The sequence below is a fragment of the Centruroides vittatus genome, unplaced genomic scaffold, assembly GCF_030686945.1.
Source record: "Centruroides vittatus isolate TY-2023 unplaced genomic scaffold, ASM3068694v2 contig_103, whole genome shotgun sequence".
NCBI classification, from domain to species: domain Eukaryota; kingdom Metazoa; phylum Arthropoda; class Arachnida; order Scorpiones; family Buthidae; genus Centruroides; species Centruroides vittatus.
Window position 1 is genome coordinate 47,823 of NW_027120667.1, and position 17,806 is coordinate 65,628.

General features: G+C 48.7%; 2 protein-coding genes across 2 annotated transcripts; both read right to left on the bottom strand.

Moving 5' to 3' along the window:
* Window positions 1-5,876: 5,876 nt before the first annotated feature.
* LOC136989071 (uncharacterized) lies at window positions 5,877-8,862 on the bottom strand. Its single transcript, XM_067287201.1, has 2 exons — window positions 7,782-8,862; window positions 5,877-7,729 (listed from the first exon to the last, which is right to left on the bottom strand). Exons 1-2 carry the CDS (start codon window positions 8,860-8,862, stop codon window positions 5,877-5,879), a joined length of 2,934 nt encoding a protein of 977 aa, XP_067143302.1.
* Window positions 8,863-9,589: 727 nt separating this feature from the next.
* Window positions 9,590-13,253, bottom strand: LOC136989169 (uncharacterized). The gene is made up of 3 exons (XM_067287287.1): window positions 11,733-13,253; window positions 10,275-11,652; window positions 9,590-10,233 (listed from the first exon to the last, which is right to left on the bottom strand). The coding sequence occupies exons 1-3, from the start codon at window positions 13,251-13,253 to the stop codon at window positions 9,590-9,592; spliced, it is 3,543 nt and encodes a 1,180-aa protein (XP_067143388.1).
* Window positions 13,254-17,806: the final 4,553 nt, after the last annotated feature.

The following is a 17,806-nucleotide window of genomic DNA, read 5'->3' on the forward strand; positions in this document are numbered from 1 at the left end:
GCAGTTTAACCTCCTTCAGTTTGTCAGACTGTATGCCACAGATGCGACATTCAAATTGGAGGTGTCCCCCGTGAATGTGGCGTAAGTGCCTAGAAAGCCCACCATGATCGACATAATCACGATATGTGGGTAGGCACGCCGGACAGTGATAGGGGGGACGAAGTGGCACCAAAAGGGTGGCAATGGCACTACTGGGGGGCATGGCCAAGATCAAAAGTGGTGAGAGTGAGGAGGAAAGCAGGTGAAAAACCCTTTGGGGAGCTAAGTGCTACCAACCAAGAAGGGTCTGAAGAGGAGGAACAGACTGCTAGTGGTAAACCCCTAGGTTCCCACTAGTAGTGGAGGAAGACTAGAGCGGTCACCAGCTTAAGGTTGATGGCGCGATAGGAAAGAAGGTTGTTAGTCAAGCAGCGAATACACGGTGCGTTTAAACCATGCAGGCCACTCTTCCAGCGGAAGTGAGAAGAAAATAGGAAAGAAAACCCAAAAATATACTTACCAGGGTTCCGGGGAGCAGCTGGCTCGGAGTCCGGTCGTCGTGGCGAAGATGGCAGGAGATCAGCTTAATGGCAGAGCATCAAGCTGATAAGAACAGATTTGAAAACGATTTATTAATTACTAAAAATTATATACAAGTATGGGATGTAAGATCAGAAGTAATAATATATGTTACATGGGCACAAAGCCTGCTAATTGAGTAAGAGTAGAAAAATATATACAGGTTGATGAAACATGGGCCTGAAAATGCCCGGTACATGACAAGGGCACAAAGTGCCAGAGAGAGTACGCGACATGGGCTCTATGTGCCAGCCAATGGAGATTGCAACATAGTAAAAAGTTTACATGATCAGGAGGCGGACGCGACGTGGGCACAAATTGCCAGCTGGACTCGTACAAAAAGTAGATTTGATTAGTTGTTGGTGCAGTTTGGCTCTGCAGCGTGGGTGTAGGACCGTTGGTCACAACGTTGCTCGTGGCCGAGGTGCCGTAGATAGATCTCACGACTCCAGCGGATGCAGTCGCTCACCATCAGTTTGGCCATGGTCTGAGAATAGTTCTTACCGATGCCCAGGCGTTGGAGGACAGCTATGTTGGCTGGGTCGTAGCCATCCAGGGAGCCCACCACAAAGGCGTCACAAAAGGTGTCGTAGCCCTGGGATCTGAAGTGGCGAGCGAGAGAAGCGTATTTGTTGGTCTTGGTGGATCTGGCTATGTTGAACGCGTCGTGGCCATTCTCGAACGGGATTGCGACATCTACTATGGTGGCAGTCTTGGTGGTGTCGTTGATGGCGACGAGATCGGGCCTGCAGTTTTCCTCGAATCCGGGGACCTGTTGATTGCACCGAACGGTGAGGTCCTGGTTATTTATGGCTCGCCGGAGTCTGTTCAGGATGGTGTTGTGGCGGTCTGTGGCCAGGTGAAGGTTACGCCTACAGTGATTTATCACGTGGGCCAGGGTCTCCTTAGGGTACCCGCAACGTCGGCACTTGGTTGATAGGTTGCCAAAGCGACGATGGCCGTGTAGTGGCATGACGCTAAGGCGGGCCCTATGGATGAATCTCCAGTCAGCAAAGGATGTGTAGCGGCCATCACAGAGGAAGTGGTTGCTGGCGTAGTGTTGTGCTGTGATTTTGAAGGCCTTTCCTTGGTCGGGCTTTTGGAGTAGCCTGCTGAGGAGGGCTTTCTTAGCGAGGTTGGTGAGGGTTTTCGAGGTGGCGTGCCTAGGGATAGGAAGGCCGGCCGAGGTGATGGAGATGGAGTCGTTGACAAGGGCCCAGGAGATATCCATGGTTTTCTGAAGCCTACGGGTGGCTTTACGGAGGCGGGTCCAGGTGGAGTAATGTCGGTGGGTCATACCCGAAGTCATTGTCCATGGACTGTTGAGATGGTGCAGAGATCTCGTCGGTGGGGTCTCGACAGATGCGCTTCCGGACGACACTGCGGAGAAAAGTTAATGCAATAGTCTCACCTTTGAGTCTCTAGAGGAGAGTAGGTGCGTGCCATGCGTGATCTCGCAGATGTTTGAGAGTGTGCTGCAACGAGTAATGTTGCCCCCGCCGTGGTTGTATGGTAAGTGGATGATTTCAGCGCTTGCACGCTGCGGTAGGTTCATCCACTTTTTAGCCGCTTTCCTGATTTGTTGGTCTAGTTTGTCTAGGCGTTTCTTAGGGTTTGAGCCCAGGAGGAGATGGAAGGTGAGCCTAGGTAGTAGCATTGTGTTGATGGCGTTAAACTTTTGCCATGGTGCCAGCTTGCTTTCGTCCAGAGAGCGGATGTCTTTCTCGAGCTTCGTGATGATGTCGTCGTCAGTATGGTGGGTTGTGAAGCCTGTCGGGATACCCAAATAGGAGTAGGACCCTCCTTCACGTAACGGTGGAATGTCAGTCTTTTGCAGACTGAAGGAGTCGCTACTGGTGCTGTGGGTCTTGCCTGAAACAGACAAGGTGGCACACTTACCTGGGTTAAATTTCATCCCGGCCCAGTTGGAGATGCAGTCGAGCTGGGACTGGAGGCCCTCTGGGGTGGGGCTGATCAGGACGAGGTCGTCTGCGTAAGCCAAAATGCTGATGTCTTCCCCTGCGAGGTTGTAGCCATGTTGGAGTTGTTGGACGCCTCGGATGGCTGTTTCAATGACAATGTTAAATAGTAGGGGGCTCAGTGGGCATCCTTGTTTGACACCAGAGTTGATGGGAATGTCGTTGGTGTACCCGTCGTTGGCCCGTATCCTAGTGGTGCAGTGACTGAGGAGGTTGCTGACGATCTGAATGCTTTCTTCGTGGAGTTGACACCACTGTAGGCAACGAATGATAGTGTCGTGCGGCACCGAACCAAAGGCGTTGCTGATGTCAAGCCATGCGATGTGGCAGTTCCGACGCTTCCTCCTTGCATCTTGGATGATTGACTGCAACAGGAAGCTGTGGTCAAGACAACCTTCGTGTTTTAGGAATCTTTTCTGCGCATTCGAGAGGATGTTATTTTCGGTGCACCAGGCGAGGAGTCTGCTGGCGAGGCAGGCAGAGAAGGTTTTGCCGATTGTATTGGACAGGGCTATGGGCCGCCAGTTGTTGATGGTGTCGAGGTCCCCCTTTTTGTGGATAAGGATGGTATTGGACCGCTGCCAGTCCTGAGGGATGTGGTCGGTACGAAGTACCGCATTGAACACACTACTTAGGATGTGTCCATGCGGGTCGACACGGGCCCAGTGGAAATAGCGCAAGCTGTCGGGTCCTGGAGCAGTATTCCGACATTTCCTCAGACGAGCGCTAACTTCAGCGGGAGTAAAAGCAGTCGTAAGTAGGTTGGTAGGATCAGGAGTATTGGCTGATGGAATATAGTCGGGGACAGGCGAACACTGACGAGGCTCGTTGGCGTATAGGCGGTGGAAGTGGTTGAAGAGGTGTTGCTTGTCGATTTAGCAGTAGTTGGGTTGTCCTCCGGTGACCAGGGTGACGGCCTACTTCCTGTAGAGCCTGTACAGACGCTGAATGTGCTTTGTGTTGTCGGCGATCAGTGATGTGGAGTTGGTGTGATGGTTGGTCGTGATGGTGGTGTCGGAGACCGAGCAGATATGCTGTGCAAGACACACAAGCTCTTCGACCATGACCTCTAACATGTCGCCGTCGATTGCTGAGTCGAAGCGGAGTTTCCAGTTGGCTGCCCAGGTGGGAATCTCTGGAGTGGTGGGAATCTGCGGCGGAGGAGTCAGTTGAGCGGCGGATGGTAACGGTGGCAGTAAGTGCGGTCGGACAGGAGGCACTGGTGGGCTGGCCGGTGCGTTGGACACTTCTGGAATAGATGCTGGGGGAAGGGAGTACTCACCTGTGTAGTGGTGGCAGTAGGCGCCGATGTAGTAGACAGCTGGCTGGTGGGTGACGGTATGGTAGAGGCGGATGAGCGGCGTCTACTGCGGCGTGGGCGTCTTCTCAGAGGCGGTAGAGAGTCATCAGCTTCGGATGGTGGTGATGGTGAGTTGGTTGCCAGTGTTGCCGCGGGTGGGCCAGTGGGCGAGGACAGAACAGGTGTCCGGCGTCCACGGCGGCGCGGGTGCCTCAGCCGGGGTGGTGGTGAGTCGGCAGAGGTGGCCGTCGATGGCGGTGAGCTGATGGTCGTGTTCGCGGTGAGCTGATGGTCGTGTTGGCGGGACGAGTGGCTGAAGATTCAGGCCCGGTGGCGTTGGGCGGAGTAGTTGTACTGACGTGAGATGGTTGTTCATGTGTTTGGCGGCTAGGGGTGATACCCTGTGAGGCAAGGAATGCTTCATCCACACCATAGTCCCTTTTCCGGCCTTTCGTGACACCCACATTGAGGATGCTCTCCCGTGGCTTAGGGTTCCTGATGGAGTTGGGTGAGAGAGATGGAAGCTGAGCGGAGCAGTTTGTGCTCTGGCCTGATGGAGTTTTACCTCTTTGAGCTTGTCGGATTGAATGCCGCAGACCCTGCATTCAAACTGGAGGTGGCCCTTGTGGATCCGGCGCATATGCCTAGAGAGCTCACCGTGGTCAACGTAATCACGGTACACGGGCAGGCATGCCGGGCAGTGGTAGGGCGGGCGCAGAGGTACCAAGAGGGTGGCTGTGGCGCCACTGGAGGACATGGCCAAGATCGATGTGTAGATAGAAAGAAATAGGGGATGAGATAGCTTCCTGGGGTGCAGAGCAGCCAACCAAGAGAAGCTGGGAGAGGAAGAGAAAGACTACGAGTGGTAGACCCTTAGGTTCCACTAGTTGCGGGAAGAGACTAGTGCGCTCACCGGCTTAAGGCCAGTGAGGCGATAGAAAAAGTTTTGCTGGTTGAGCAGCGAATACACGGTGCGTTTAAACCGTGCAGGCCACTCTTCCAGCGGAAGTGAGAAGGAGCAGGAAAGTAAAACCAAAAAGAAAGTTTTTACCCCGGGGAGCGGGAGGCTTGGAGTCCGGTCGGCGAATTTTGCGGGAGAGGGTGGTCAGCTTAATGCCAAAGCATCAAGCTGATAAAAACAGATTTAAAAAGCCTATATTAAATACTCAAAAAACTTATTTACAGACATGACAAAAGAGAAAGAACACAGCGACTGGTGACATAACCAGACTATGTGGAGGTGGCACTGGGCTATGGGCAGCCAAAGGTAAAGAAGGGAGGACCAAAGCCCAGCAACGCGGAACATGGGCACAAGCCAGCTAGATGTACAGAAGAGATGAGCCACGAGGAATATGGGCGCAAGCCAGCCGGAGGTAACAATAAACAGAACATGGGCACAAGCCAGACAAAAAATACATGAACGCGGTTACAAGGGCTCAAGCCTGACACATTAACAGGAATTTAGGAAGGGCGACGACCATTCAGATGCATGCGGTAAATTTCACTACTCCATCGTATGGCGTTGCTCACCATGAGTTTTCTTATAAGTTTTGCGTAGTTTCTGCCTATACCAAGTCTTTTAAGCGTAGACTTGTTCTCTGCGTCATAACCACTCAGGGCACCTATCAGGAACGCACTCAAGTGGGTGTTGTAGCCCTCTTTGCGTAGGTGGTTTACAAGGTGGTGATATTTCTGGATTTTCTCCTGTTGCGCAAGGTTGAATGCATCTCTCCCATTCTCGAACGGAGTGGCGACGTCCACAGTTGTAGCCATCTTGGTGGGTTCGTGTAGAATTACAAGATCCGGCCTGCAGTTCACATCGTATCCTGGCAACCGTTGGTTAACAAAGACCTGCGAGTCCTTCTGGTTAAAAGCCCTTACAAGTCTGTCCAGGATGGCATTGTGCCTCTTAGTTATGGTAGAGAAGTTGGGTGGACAATGACACAAGACATGGGCGAGGGTTTCTTGGGCATATCCACAGCGGCGGCAGGATCTTGGGCCACTTCCGAAACGTTTTAGACCACGGAGCGGGACCACACTCAGCCGGGCGCGATGGATGAAGCGCCAATCAGCAAACCGAGTGTAGTTCCCGTATTTCCTAAAAAGTGATTACTTGCTGGGTTACCTGCTGTAATGTGAAAGACTTTCCCCTGGTCCAGCTTTCGTAGTAAACTCTCCAGGAAGGTCAAGCTCATCAGGCTGCTGAGGTTACGGTGGCAAAGCTGCTTTTTGATGATGCAGTCATTGTAAGTGAGGGAAGGAGTGTTCAGGCCAGCATCACACCATTCAATGTTTAATTTTTTCCTTAGACGTCGTGTGGCCATCCGGAGTCTTGTCCATACTGATGAGAAGTCTGTGCAGCCGCTGTCATCTGGAAGAGAGCTATTAAGAAATTGACAAAGATCTGAAATAGATGGGGGGCGCCTGATACGTTGTTCTACCACAGAGTTTAGAGCTGCCACGGCCAAGTTGGAAACAGCCGGGTCTGTGGAGTCAAAAAGATGTAGCACGTGGCTAACTTGGGCAATATCGCCAACGATGGTCGTGGGCATGACACCTGCACCACCTTGGGACGGAGGAAGGAAAGCAACCTCTGGGCTTGCACGTTGTGGGAGACCCAACCATTTTTTGACCAGCTTCTTTGTGGTGATGTCGATCTTATCAAGGGTACGCTTGAGTGTGGACCCGAGGGTGAGATGGAATGGTAATCTGGAAAGTACAAAGGTTTTCAGAGCATTGATCTTCTGCCATGGAGCTAAGCGTGAGGCATCCAGGCAGTTGGCGTCTCTTAGGATGGAGTCGAAGACCTCGGCTTCCGTGTTACTCCTAGCGAAACCCGTGGGGACACCCAAGTGCTTGTAGTATTCAGATAACTTGAGGCTGGGAATGGAACAGTCATTAATTTTAAAAGTCAATGAGTTATCAGAATTGCGGTTACCTGAAATGGCCAATGTGGCACATTTGTGGGTGTTGAAAGAGATGTTTGCCCATGTCGCCCAGTCGGAAATGTTAGCCAGCATGGAGCGGAGACCTTCTGCACTGCCACACACCAGTGCTATGTTGTCAGCGTATGCCAAGGTGTCTATCTTGTGGTTGTATAAGCTGTAGCCTACCTCAAGAGACTGGAGCTGGTGGATAACTGGTTCAAGCGCAAGGTTAAAAAGAAGGGGGCTGATGGGACACCCCTGCTTTACCCCTGCCTGGACCTGGATGGGAGGGGTGAAGCCATCACTGGAGTGGATGCTGGTGGAAAAGCCCTCGTACAAGCGGCGGATGGTGGTGATAGCATCTGGGTGGAGCCCGTGCCATTTCAGGGATTCCCATATGACAGAATGCGGAATTGAGCCAAACGCATTGGCTATGTCAAGCCATGCAACATAGCAGTTCCGGCGTTTTCGACGGGCGTCCTGAATCGCAGACTGAAACAGAAAATTGTGGTCTAGGCATCTTTCAAAATGGAGGAAGCCTTTTTGGGCCTTGGACAGACGATTGTTGGCCGAACACCAGAGGAGCAGGTGATCTGCCAGGCAGGCGGTGTATAATTTGCAGATAGTATTAATCAGGCAGATGGGTCTCCAGTTGCGGATCTCGTCAGCGTTTCCCTTTTTGAATGCAAGAATGGTGGACGACGTACGCCAACTCAGAGGGATGTGGTCAGTGCGTCTTACGGCGTTAAAGATGGAGGCGAGTATTTTTCCCTGTGGGTCAACTCTTTGCCAGTGTAAGTAACGGACCTTGTCCGGGCCAGGGGCAGTGTTTTTGCCCTTTCGCAAGACGACGAGCAACCTCTGAGGGTGTGAAAGGAGCTTCGAACGGATCATCTGTCGAGGCTGGAGGGGGAGCCGGAACGGTAATTGGAGTGGTAGGAGATGTCGGGCTGGCACAGGAGCTGCTAAAATAGTCAAATATGGTGGATTGGTCAATCATACAATAGCGGGACCTACCTCCAGTTATCATGTCGAAAGCACGTTTCCTGTTGGTGCGGTAGAGTTTCTGAATGTAGCTTGCCTGAGCACTTGGGGGAGCTTGAGATGGTGGAGGGTGAATGGTGCGACGTTGGTTGGTGGGATCTATGTCACAGATGTTGTGGACAAGTGACATAAAGTCACAAAGGATCATCTCCAACATGTCTTCGTCTGTAGCAGAAGAGAAGTGAGCTTCCCAGGCAGTGACCCAGGAAGGAACGGTAGACAGGGCTGATGGAACTGTAGGAGGAGTGCATGAGGTGGTGGCCGCTTGATGGGCCACAACTGACAAGTGAGAAGGCTCTTGACAGACCGACGCAGGAAGCGGAGCTATGGTGAGTGGAGTGGCGGGAGCTGGTGAACACTGAGGTGAATCTCTGATGCTTGTAGGAGTGGCGGCTGGAGGGACTACAGTAGTAGTACTTGCTGAAGGAGGAGAGGGCGTGGAAGGGGCTCTCCTGGTGCGACAGCGCCGACGAGCTGCACGAGATGGCGTGTGAACCTGGGTGGCAGGGGGGCCCACGGGAGGTGAGCCAGTGAAAGCCAGAGGTGGGCCTTGGTTGACGGGCTCTTCTGCTGGATGTTGAGGCTGACTGGAAGTAGTAGGAGACTTGTTGTTGGATAAGCTGGGAGGCCTCCGGGTGGAATTACCCATAGGGGGTGAGGCCTGAAGAACCCGCAGTGGCATAGAGGCTACGAGTTGCATACCCTCTGCACAGGTGGCGGTAACTTGAGTGGAGACACGGTGACGGCGGCGGCTGTTGGGGTTGGGTAGGCGTTCACGTTGCCTAGGATCACGGCTGGAGCATGGAGAGACTGCAGGGATCTGGGAGGCACAAGCGGCGTTCCTGGCCTGATGCTGTTTGAGGGCTTTCAAGTCATCCAGAGTTAAGCCGCAGGCCCTACACTCAAATAATAGGGAGCCATGATGAATGCGCCGAACATGTCTGGAAAGGCCACTGTGGTCCACGTAGTCCCGGATTACAGGGAGGCAGTGTGGGCACCCATAGGGAGGGCGCAAAGGGACCAGGAGGGTCACCGCAGTATCACTTGATGGCATGGCCAAGATCAAAGTGTAGAATAGAAGGGCAGGAGATGAAGAACCCCTGGGGAGCTAAAGCTACCAACCAAGAAGGGGTCAGGAGAGGAAGAAAGTTCCTGGTGCGAGCACACACCAGGAGTGAAGGACTAGTGTCGGCACCTGCTTAAGGCTGGTGTCACAATAGACGAAAGTTTTGCCGGTTGAGCAGCGAATACACTGTGCGTTTAAACAGTGCAGGCCACTCTTCCAGCGGAAGTAAGAAGAGTATAGGACAGAGAGAAAATTTAAAGCACTTACCGACGGCTGGGGAGCAGGTGGCTCGAAGTCCAGTTGACGTCCTCAGGAGCAGGCATTAACAGGTATCAAGCTGATAAGATCAAGCTGATAAGAACAGATTTTATAAATTTTATTAGAATGCTAATAAATCATTTTAAGTATATGGGGTATAAAAGTAGAATTAAATGAAGCAAGTTGAAAAACAGAGTGATCGCGACATGGGCTCTTAAAATGCCAGCTGAGAGTATGTACAAGACACCTAAGTGCCACAAAGATGGAACGCGACATGGGCTCAAATTGCCAGCTGAAAATAATTGCGTAACATGGGCTCAATGCCAGCTAAGTATATACAAGGGATGGAGGTAAATAACAGTGTCACATTGGCCAGTAAAACAATCTTGAAGCTTGGGAGAAGGCCTAGGTGCGGAAAAGCCAGCAGGTGGAAAGTCCAAACAAGTCCAGTGTAGAGTTAGTTGTTGGTACTGCGGGGGTCCGTGGTAGAACCGCGATGAGCTGTGGTGTGATTAGCGACTGGTAACTCGAATCCAAGATGGTGGAGGTAAATGTCTCTGCTCCAGCGTATGCTGTCGCTAACCATGAGTTTGGTCATGGTCTTGGAGTACTTCCTTCCGATGCCCAAGCGCTGGAGGACTGCGATGTTTCCTGGATCGTACCCACCCAATGAGCCAATGACAAAGGCATCGCAGAAGGTGTCATAGCCCTGGGCTCTGAAGAATTGGGTGAGTGCGGCGTATTTGTTGGTTTTTATGTTCCTTGCCTGATTGAAAGCATCGTGGCCATTCTCAAACGGTATGGCCACGTCGACGATGGTCACGGTCTTTGTGGCTTCGTTCGTGGCAACCAGGTCTGGGCGGCAGTTGTCATCAAACCCTGGTACTTTTTGGTTGCATCTGATGGAGATGTTGGGGTCGTTGATGGTCAATAGAGTCTCCTTAGGATCGTGTTGTGGCGCTCGGTGGCAAGATGTAGGTTGCGGCGACAGTGATTCAGAACATGGGCCAAGGTTTCCTTCTGGTAGCCACATCTGCGGCATTTGGTGGAGAAGTTGCCAAAACGACGGTGGCCGTTCAGTGGAACTACGCTGAGGCGGGCCTTGTGAATAAAACGCCAATCGGCAAAAGCGGTATACTTACCATCCCGTAGGAAATGGTTGCTAGCGGGATGTTGGGCGGTGAGTTTATACGCTTTCCCCTGGTCCGGTTTTCTGAGGAGGTTGTGGAGGAGAGATTTCTTGGTGAGACCAGTTAGGACTTTGGAGATGGCGTGCCTAGGGATGGGCAGGCCGTTGGACGAGATGGTGATGGTATCGTCGATGCGTGTCCAGGTTATGTCCATGGATTTTTGTAGCTTGCGGGTGGCTTTCCGCAGACGGGTCCATGTAGAAGTAATATCGGCAGGATCATAGCCAAAGTCGCTGACCATGGATCCGTTCAAGTATGTGCAGAGATTGTCGTCTGATGGGTCTCGTCTGATCCGCTTGCGGACGACGCTGCGTAGGAAGGTAAGGGCGATGGCCTTAACCTTTGGGTTCCTGGATGAGAGGAGATGAACCCCGTGGGTGACTTCGCATATGTCGGATAAGGTGCTACAGCGGGTGATGTTACCTCCGCCGTGGTCGTATGGAATGTGGACTAGTTCAGCGCTGGCACGCTGCGGGAGGTTTAGCCAACGTTTCGCGGCTTTCTTGATCTGGCGATCAAGATTGTCGAGCCGTTTCTTAGGGTTGGAACCCAGCAGCAGGTGGAAGGTGAGCCTGGGCAGAAGGAGCGTATTAATGGCATCTAACTTCTGCCAGGGTGCCAGCTTAGAGTCATCAAGGGGACGGATGTCGTTCTGGAGCTTCGTGATGACGTCCTCCCTGGTGTGATGTGTCGTACCCCCCGTGGGGATGCCCAGGTAAGTGTAAGAGCCGCCCTTTTCTAGGGGTGAGATGGTGGCCTGCTGCAGTTGGAATACATCGCCGCTGGTACAGTGAGACTTCCCTGCAATAGAAAGGGTGGCACACTTACCTGGGTTGAACTGAAGGCCGGCCCAGTCAGCCCAGTTAGAAATGCAGTCTAGTTGGCTCTGAAGTCCCTCAGATGTAGGGCTGACGAGAACCAGATCGTCGGCATAGGCTAAGATGCTGATGTTCTCGCCAGCGAGGTCATAGCCGCTTTGTAGACGCTGGATGCTCCGGATTGTAGTCTCGGTGACGATATTAAAGAGCAGGGGGCTCAGGGGGCACCTCTGCTTGACTCCAGAAAGGATGGGGATGGCTTCGGTGTATCCGCTGTCTGTACAGATTTTAGTGAAACAGTGGCGGAGAAGACTTCCCACGATCTCGGTGCTTTTTTCCTGTAGACCGCACCATTGAAGGCAACGGATAATGGTGCTGTGCGGGACAGAACCAAAAGCGTTCCGAATGTCCAGCCAGGCGATGTGGCAGTTCTTGTGCTTTTTTCTGGCATCCTGGATAATAGACTGCAGGAGGAAGTTGTGGTCCAGGCAGCCCTTGTGCCTGAGAAAGCCCTTCTGGGCGTCAGACATGATGATGTTCTCTGTACACCAGGCGAGGAGTCTGCTGGACAGGCAAGCTGAAAAGACCTTACCCAGAGTGTTTGAGAGGGTGATGGGTCTTCAGTTCCCGATGATGTCAGGGCGCCCTTCTTGTGAATTAAGATCGTGTTAGATGATTGCCAACTGGAGGGAATGGACGAGGTCCGCAGGACCGCGTTGAAAACACTGCTCAAGATATGGCCATGAGGGTCAACGCGAGTCCAGTGGTGGTAACGCAGGCCACCCGGGCCAGGTGCAGTGTTACGACACCTCCTGAGGCGGGCGCAAACTTCAGATGGGGTGAAGGCGACCGCCAGCGGGTTGGCAAGCTCCGGGTGAGGTCCAGGCGGGACAAAGTCGGGAGTAGGTAGACAACTACGTGGTTCGGTGGCGTAGAGTTGGTTGAAGTAGGTGTGGAGCTGACGGCCATCAATTCTACAATATCGAGGCTGGCCGCTAATGATGTGATCCATGGCTTTTCTCCTGTTGAGCTGGTACAGCCGCTGTAGTCTCCTGGCGTCTTCGGCTATGGGGGTGCGAGAGGTGAGATGACGGTCTGTCTGGATGGTGGTGTCTGAGACAGCGCAGATGTTTTGCGCAAGGCAGACGAGGTCTTCCACCATAACGTCTAACATGTCGCCATCAATGGCAACGTTGAAGCGGTCGCACCATTGTATTGCCCAAGTGGGGGCCTCGGGGATTGTAGAGGTGCGGGAACCAGGCTCAGTAAGTGCAGAGGATGCTGTTGGTGGCAGGAGGTGGGGTAGCACCGTGGGCTCGTTGGTTGTGTTGCTGGGTGCAGTGCCAATGGGTCCAGTAGGTGGACTAGCTGGGCTTGGTGGTCCAGCAGGAGATCTGAAGATTAGAGGTCTTACCTGGACGTTGGTAGTAGCGGTACCGGAAGTGGCAGACTGTTGGCTGGCTGGTGGTGACGAGGATGAGGCTCGACGTCTGCGGCGACGTGGGCGACGCACCAAAGGAGGCAGGGTGTCACTGGAGTCGACGGGCGACGGAGCTTCGGTACTGATGGCAATAGGGCTGGTGTGAGCCGGCGAGGGGTGCTGCAAGTCCGGTGTGTTCCCACCTGAAGTAGCAGACTGCTGGCTGGTCGTCAGTGCAGTGGATGAAGCTCGATGTCTGCGGCGACGTGGGTGTTGCGTCGGCATGGGCGGGGCGTCGCTGGAGATTGCCGGTGACGGAACTTGGGTTTCGGTGGTTATGGTGTTATTTACGTTCACAGGGTCCTGGCCGATGTTGGTTATAACGTTGGATGTAGCAGGAGAGACGGGAGTGTTGGTCTGGGTAGGGGATGCAGTGGCAGGGAGAGTACCTTGAGAGGCGAGGTAATCCTCGTCTATGCCGTAGTCCTTGCTGCGATGGCTGCGAACGACCCCTACGTTACAGATACGACTCCTGGGCTTGGGATCCCTGGTAGAGTTGGGAGATAGTGAAGGTAGTTGTGCTGAGCAGTTATTGCTTCTCGCTTGATGCCGCTTCAGCTCTTTGAGGCTGTCGGACTGGATGCCACAGATACGGCACTCGAACTGAAGGTGGCCCCCGTGGATGCGGCGCATGTGCCTTGACAAACCACCATGGTCGACATAGTCGCGATAGGTGGGCAGGCACGCCGGGCAATGATAGGGGGGACGCTTCTACGTACCTGTTAGAAGAGAGTGGCCGAAGCCAAACGAAAACTCCCGGTTCGAGCCGGGGACAGAAAGCCTCCAGCACTTGCTGGATTGGCAATTAGGAGGTGTGTGGGAGTTACCCCAGACACCAAAAACGCTACTATGGCCAGGAGCGGAGCTCAGACTGACCATAGCAGGACAGAGAGTCAAGACTGGGAGGGTTCTCAACCAGCCAGGACGAAGGTGTAGTTCCACCAGTGATCACCTCCCAACCTCACGGCAAGACCAAAAACCGCCAAATAGCGGACGGATACAACAAGTATTGATCTTAGCCATAAGGCCGAGAAGCGATAAAAAACAGATCAAAAGTGCCGACGCGCCAAGTGTGGAGACGTCTTTTTCATTTCCTATGTCCTCAATTGTGACGTCATTTCGTACGGAGCAGTTTTTGCGCAGAAAATCAGGCCAGGAGGAGAATGGTCAGATGATAAAAGCTTCAGGAAGTAACTGGATAGCGCATTTAAAAGTGTAGATAGGTGCCAAATAATCCTTTCGACCATCAGTAGCCAGAGGGAGGAAAACGCCCCCGGCATTCGTCCCGGTGCGTAATCGTGGTACTGATGCAAGTCCGAGTATATAATTGTTTCCCCCTTCCGAATAAGTTCCAAGCGTGTGTATCTATTGTACGAAAACAGCCGATTCCGTTTTCGATTTTTTGCATATGGAAAATTTCGAAAAAATTGGTTTTTTCGAATTTTTGGGAAATAATTTTTTTGCTTCCTCGTTGTTTAATGTTTACTTCTTATTCGCTGCACAGTGACTACTTGCCGCCATGTAGTATTATTTGTTCGATTCTGCCACATCAAATAAAATGTTACAGGGGATATTTTCTGACATCAAACCATTTAAGTATATAGCAGTGAGTGGCTCTATATACAATTTTTTAATGAATTCAATTTTTTGTCATTTAGGCCATAATTTATTCAAAAATTTCCACAAAATAGTCCCTGTTTACCGTATCAAAGGCTTTACTGACGTCAACCGAGAGGATGGAGAGCGGACGATCTTAATGAATATATAAATCACATATCATTTTTGTACAAAATAAGTTATTATGAATAGATCTATTCCTTATTCCTCCACTTTGCGTATTAACTATATTACAACTAAAAATATTTTCAAGCCTCTTTGAGATAATAAAACTATAAATCTTGTAATCCAAGTTTAAAAGAGTTATCGGTCTAAAATCACAAACCGTTTTTTCCATGTTATTCTTTTTATTTATTAAAACTATCTTACTGTGACTAAAAGAAGTGCTAAAAACTTTACAGATATTTTTTACACTTTATACAATTTTAAAGTCCTCGTTCAAAAAAACGATAAAATTCCGCGTTTAACAAGTCTATTCCCGGTGCTTTACGTGTATGTAACTCCTGGATCGCATCTATCATCTTTTTTTTGCTAATTTCCTTATTTAAAATATTATCATCATCTTTTTTTACACGTTTAACAACTTTCGTAACGACGTCCCAGTATTCTAGGTTTGTATTCGTATGATTAAACAGAGAAGTGTAAAAATCAGCAAAATGGGTAAGTATCTCATCAGTATTAGTAACTAAATTATCATTTACTTTTATTTGATTTATTTCTAGACTTTCATTTAGTTTTATTTTTTTGAAAATATGTTTTTTCTGCTTCCCTTTTAATATTATACTTTTCCATTTTATGATTAATATAACTATCTCTATTTCTTTTTTCAATTTCAACACTAATCTGTCTTTCTAATCTTTCAATTTCATAATAATCTCCTTGCAAGATGCTCTCTGCTAACTTTCTCTGCAATCTCTTTAAATAAATAAATCTCTTCTTTTAATCTTTTTCCACGTTTTTCTACTAAATCAGTAATATCTTTTTTTAATCTATCCCAAATTTCCCAATCAATATTTGTCTTGTTCTGTCTAATAATTGCTTTGTCTGTTCAATAAAATCTTTATCTTCTAATATTTCTCTTGTAATTTTCGTTCTATTCTGAACACTTATTCTATTTGCTAAACATATATTAACCTCCAACATTTTATGATCGGATAATCTGCGATTTTCATGTAATAATTCATATAAGTTAACATTTACAATATTATTTAAGTTTTCAGAAATATAGATACGATCCAGTCGTTCTTCAATATCCCTTCTCTTCCAAGTAAACCCAGGATAAAATGGAAAAACTTCACGGTAAGTATCTATTAAATTAAAATCATTCAGAATTCGACATAAAATACCACGCGAACTATCAGACTGTAAACCACAATTTTTATCTAGAACAGTTAAAACGTTGTTAAAATCGCCCATTAAAATAATATCACGACCCCCGGCTAAAAATTCAATAAAATCTTTAAAAAATTCTTTTCTCTCTGCTGCTCTTGGGGGAGCATATATATTAATTACTCTAATTGGACGATTACCGATTTCAATATCTACTGCTATCACACGTCCCTTAGTGTCAGTTTTAAAGTTTTGAACCTTGACTGTTTTTTTTATTAACAATAAAACACCCATAGATCTACGGACTGCAAAAGAAGAATATATATTATATTCAGTATAGATCTTTCTTAGGGCTTTTAATTCTATAAAATCTTCAATATTAGTGTCCTGTATCCCCATTATATCTATTCGATTATTTAAAATCAAATTTAGTATTTCTATCTGCTTAATAATATCCTTAAATCCGGAAATACTTATAGTTCGTATATTTATATTGTTATTATTGTTAGCCATTATCTTTCTTTTTAATTGAATTTCTTCTATTTCTTCTCTGATTCCACATTTCACTATCTAAACCTAGTACTCTAGGAAATCCTACTGAAGGTGATGTTACAATATTTTGTCTTTTAGCTTCTATTTTCTCAAGTTCCTCTACCGATTTCTTAACAAAGCTATCCTGATCCTCACTTCTACGTTTCCTTTCTTCATTTCCACCTGTCTCCATTACTTCCACTATCCCTTCCGTTTGCTGCTTTGCCTTATCTATTTCTGCTATCTCTCTATTTTCAAATACACTATCATCTTTATTTAATCTCTCTAAACTACGTTCTCGTTTTCTTTCAATACTTTTACTTCGAGGCCCCTTTTACAGATTTCTGCGAAAGTCATCTCCGGACATTTACTATTTTTACTATGTTTAGTCTTACAATTATAACAGGTATCACAGTCTTTACGTAAATGGGTAGAACTTTTACAAATATAACATAATTTTATATTACAGGTCGCAATTTCGTGGTCTCTGCTGCCGCATCTACGGCATTCTTTTTGCTGGCCCACATACAATATCTGAACTTGTCTACCCAAGATCTTGATAAAATTTGGAATGTTATTTCTGGTCAAAATCACAACTCTATAAGTTCCGGTTTTAACTTCGGTTCCCGGGTAAGTATTAACCTGTATTTTTAGGATTTTACCATATTTCGCGAGAACATCATTTTTCAACTCTTTATCTATTTCAGTTGGAGCCAATTGAACGGTAAGTACAATTAATTCTGTTTCTAAAGCTTTCGCACAAATAATTAAACTGTTATACCTTTATTTCTTTTCCGACAATATTTATTTTATCTTGAACTGTCTTAAATCCAATTTCAACTATATTCCTCGGGTGATAGCAGATATGCCTCTACGCACCCCTTTCTCCCAAGCGTTTCTTCCAGTTTCTGCAGCAACTCCATTGTGTCGATGCGTTCCTTTGTTACTATTCTCACTGACCTGATTTCCGCATATCTTTTCATCCTCTCCTGTTGTTTTTTGATTAATTCTTCCTTTTTTTTTCAGCTTCGTTGTCTTGAACGTTTTTCTCCGCATTAGCCGATGGTTTACTGGACGACTCAACATCCTCAGGCACACCTTGTTGAACATGAGCCCTGGCTGAGGGACTCGCCGAAGGGTGAAGAACTGCTCATTCCTCTTGCTCCTGGATGATGGGGAGCTCGTCGACGAGAGAGGGAAACTCGTCATATCGGCTACCTCTACTCGGCTGGCTCACCGGGGGTGGCGGAGGTCCCATCAAGCTCTCGCTTGGAGATGGCTGACTCGTCGACAGGCGGGAAAGACCTGTCTGACGGTCTACGGGAGACTGGCTTGCCGATGAGCTGGCTTTGCTCATCTTGCGGCCTCAAAACACCGAACTAGTCGGTCAGAGCAGATGTTAAAAGTCAGTAAAAACAGTTCCAAAAAACAATCACCAAAAGGCTAAAACGCTTGTTAAAAAGTCTGTAAAAACGTAAAACCAGTGTAGAACTTCAATAAAAATCCAGGTAAAAACAGGCAAAACTGCAGCAATCCAAAATCAGGTAGGTAAATCTGTAAAAAAAAGCAAAATCAGTATATGGCTAAATCAAAAAACAGAACAGATACTGTGTTTTCTAAAGTTTATATAACAATAAAAATCATAATCACATACATTCATAAGATACCAATTAACACATTATAATTTAGAGCATAGAATGGCATGAACA

Bases quoted from the DNA above. Each gene is read 5' to 3' on its own strand.
- LOC136989169 (XM_067287287.1), bottom strand. From the start codon at position 13,253: ATGCGCCGCATCCACGGGGGCCACCTTCAGTTCGAGTGCCGTATCTGT. The intron at 11,653-11,732 runs GTAAGGTCTTTT...GACGCCCAGAAG, and splicing joins CACCCTCTCAAACACTCTGG to GGCTTTCTCAGGCACAAGGG. The intron at 10,234-10,274 runs GTAAGTATACCG...TTTATTCACAAG, and splicing joins CAACCATTTCCTACGGGATG to GCCCGCCTCAGCGTAGTTCC.
- LOC136989071 (XM_067287201.1), bottom strand. From the start codon at position 8,862: ATGCCATCAAGTGATACTGCGGTGACCCTCCTGGTCCCTTTGCGCCCT. The intron at 7,730-7,781 runs GTAGGTCCCGCT...TGACTATTTTAG, and splicing joins TTTCGACATGATAACTGGAG to CAGCTCCTGTGCCAGCCCGA.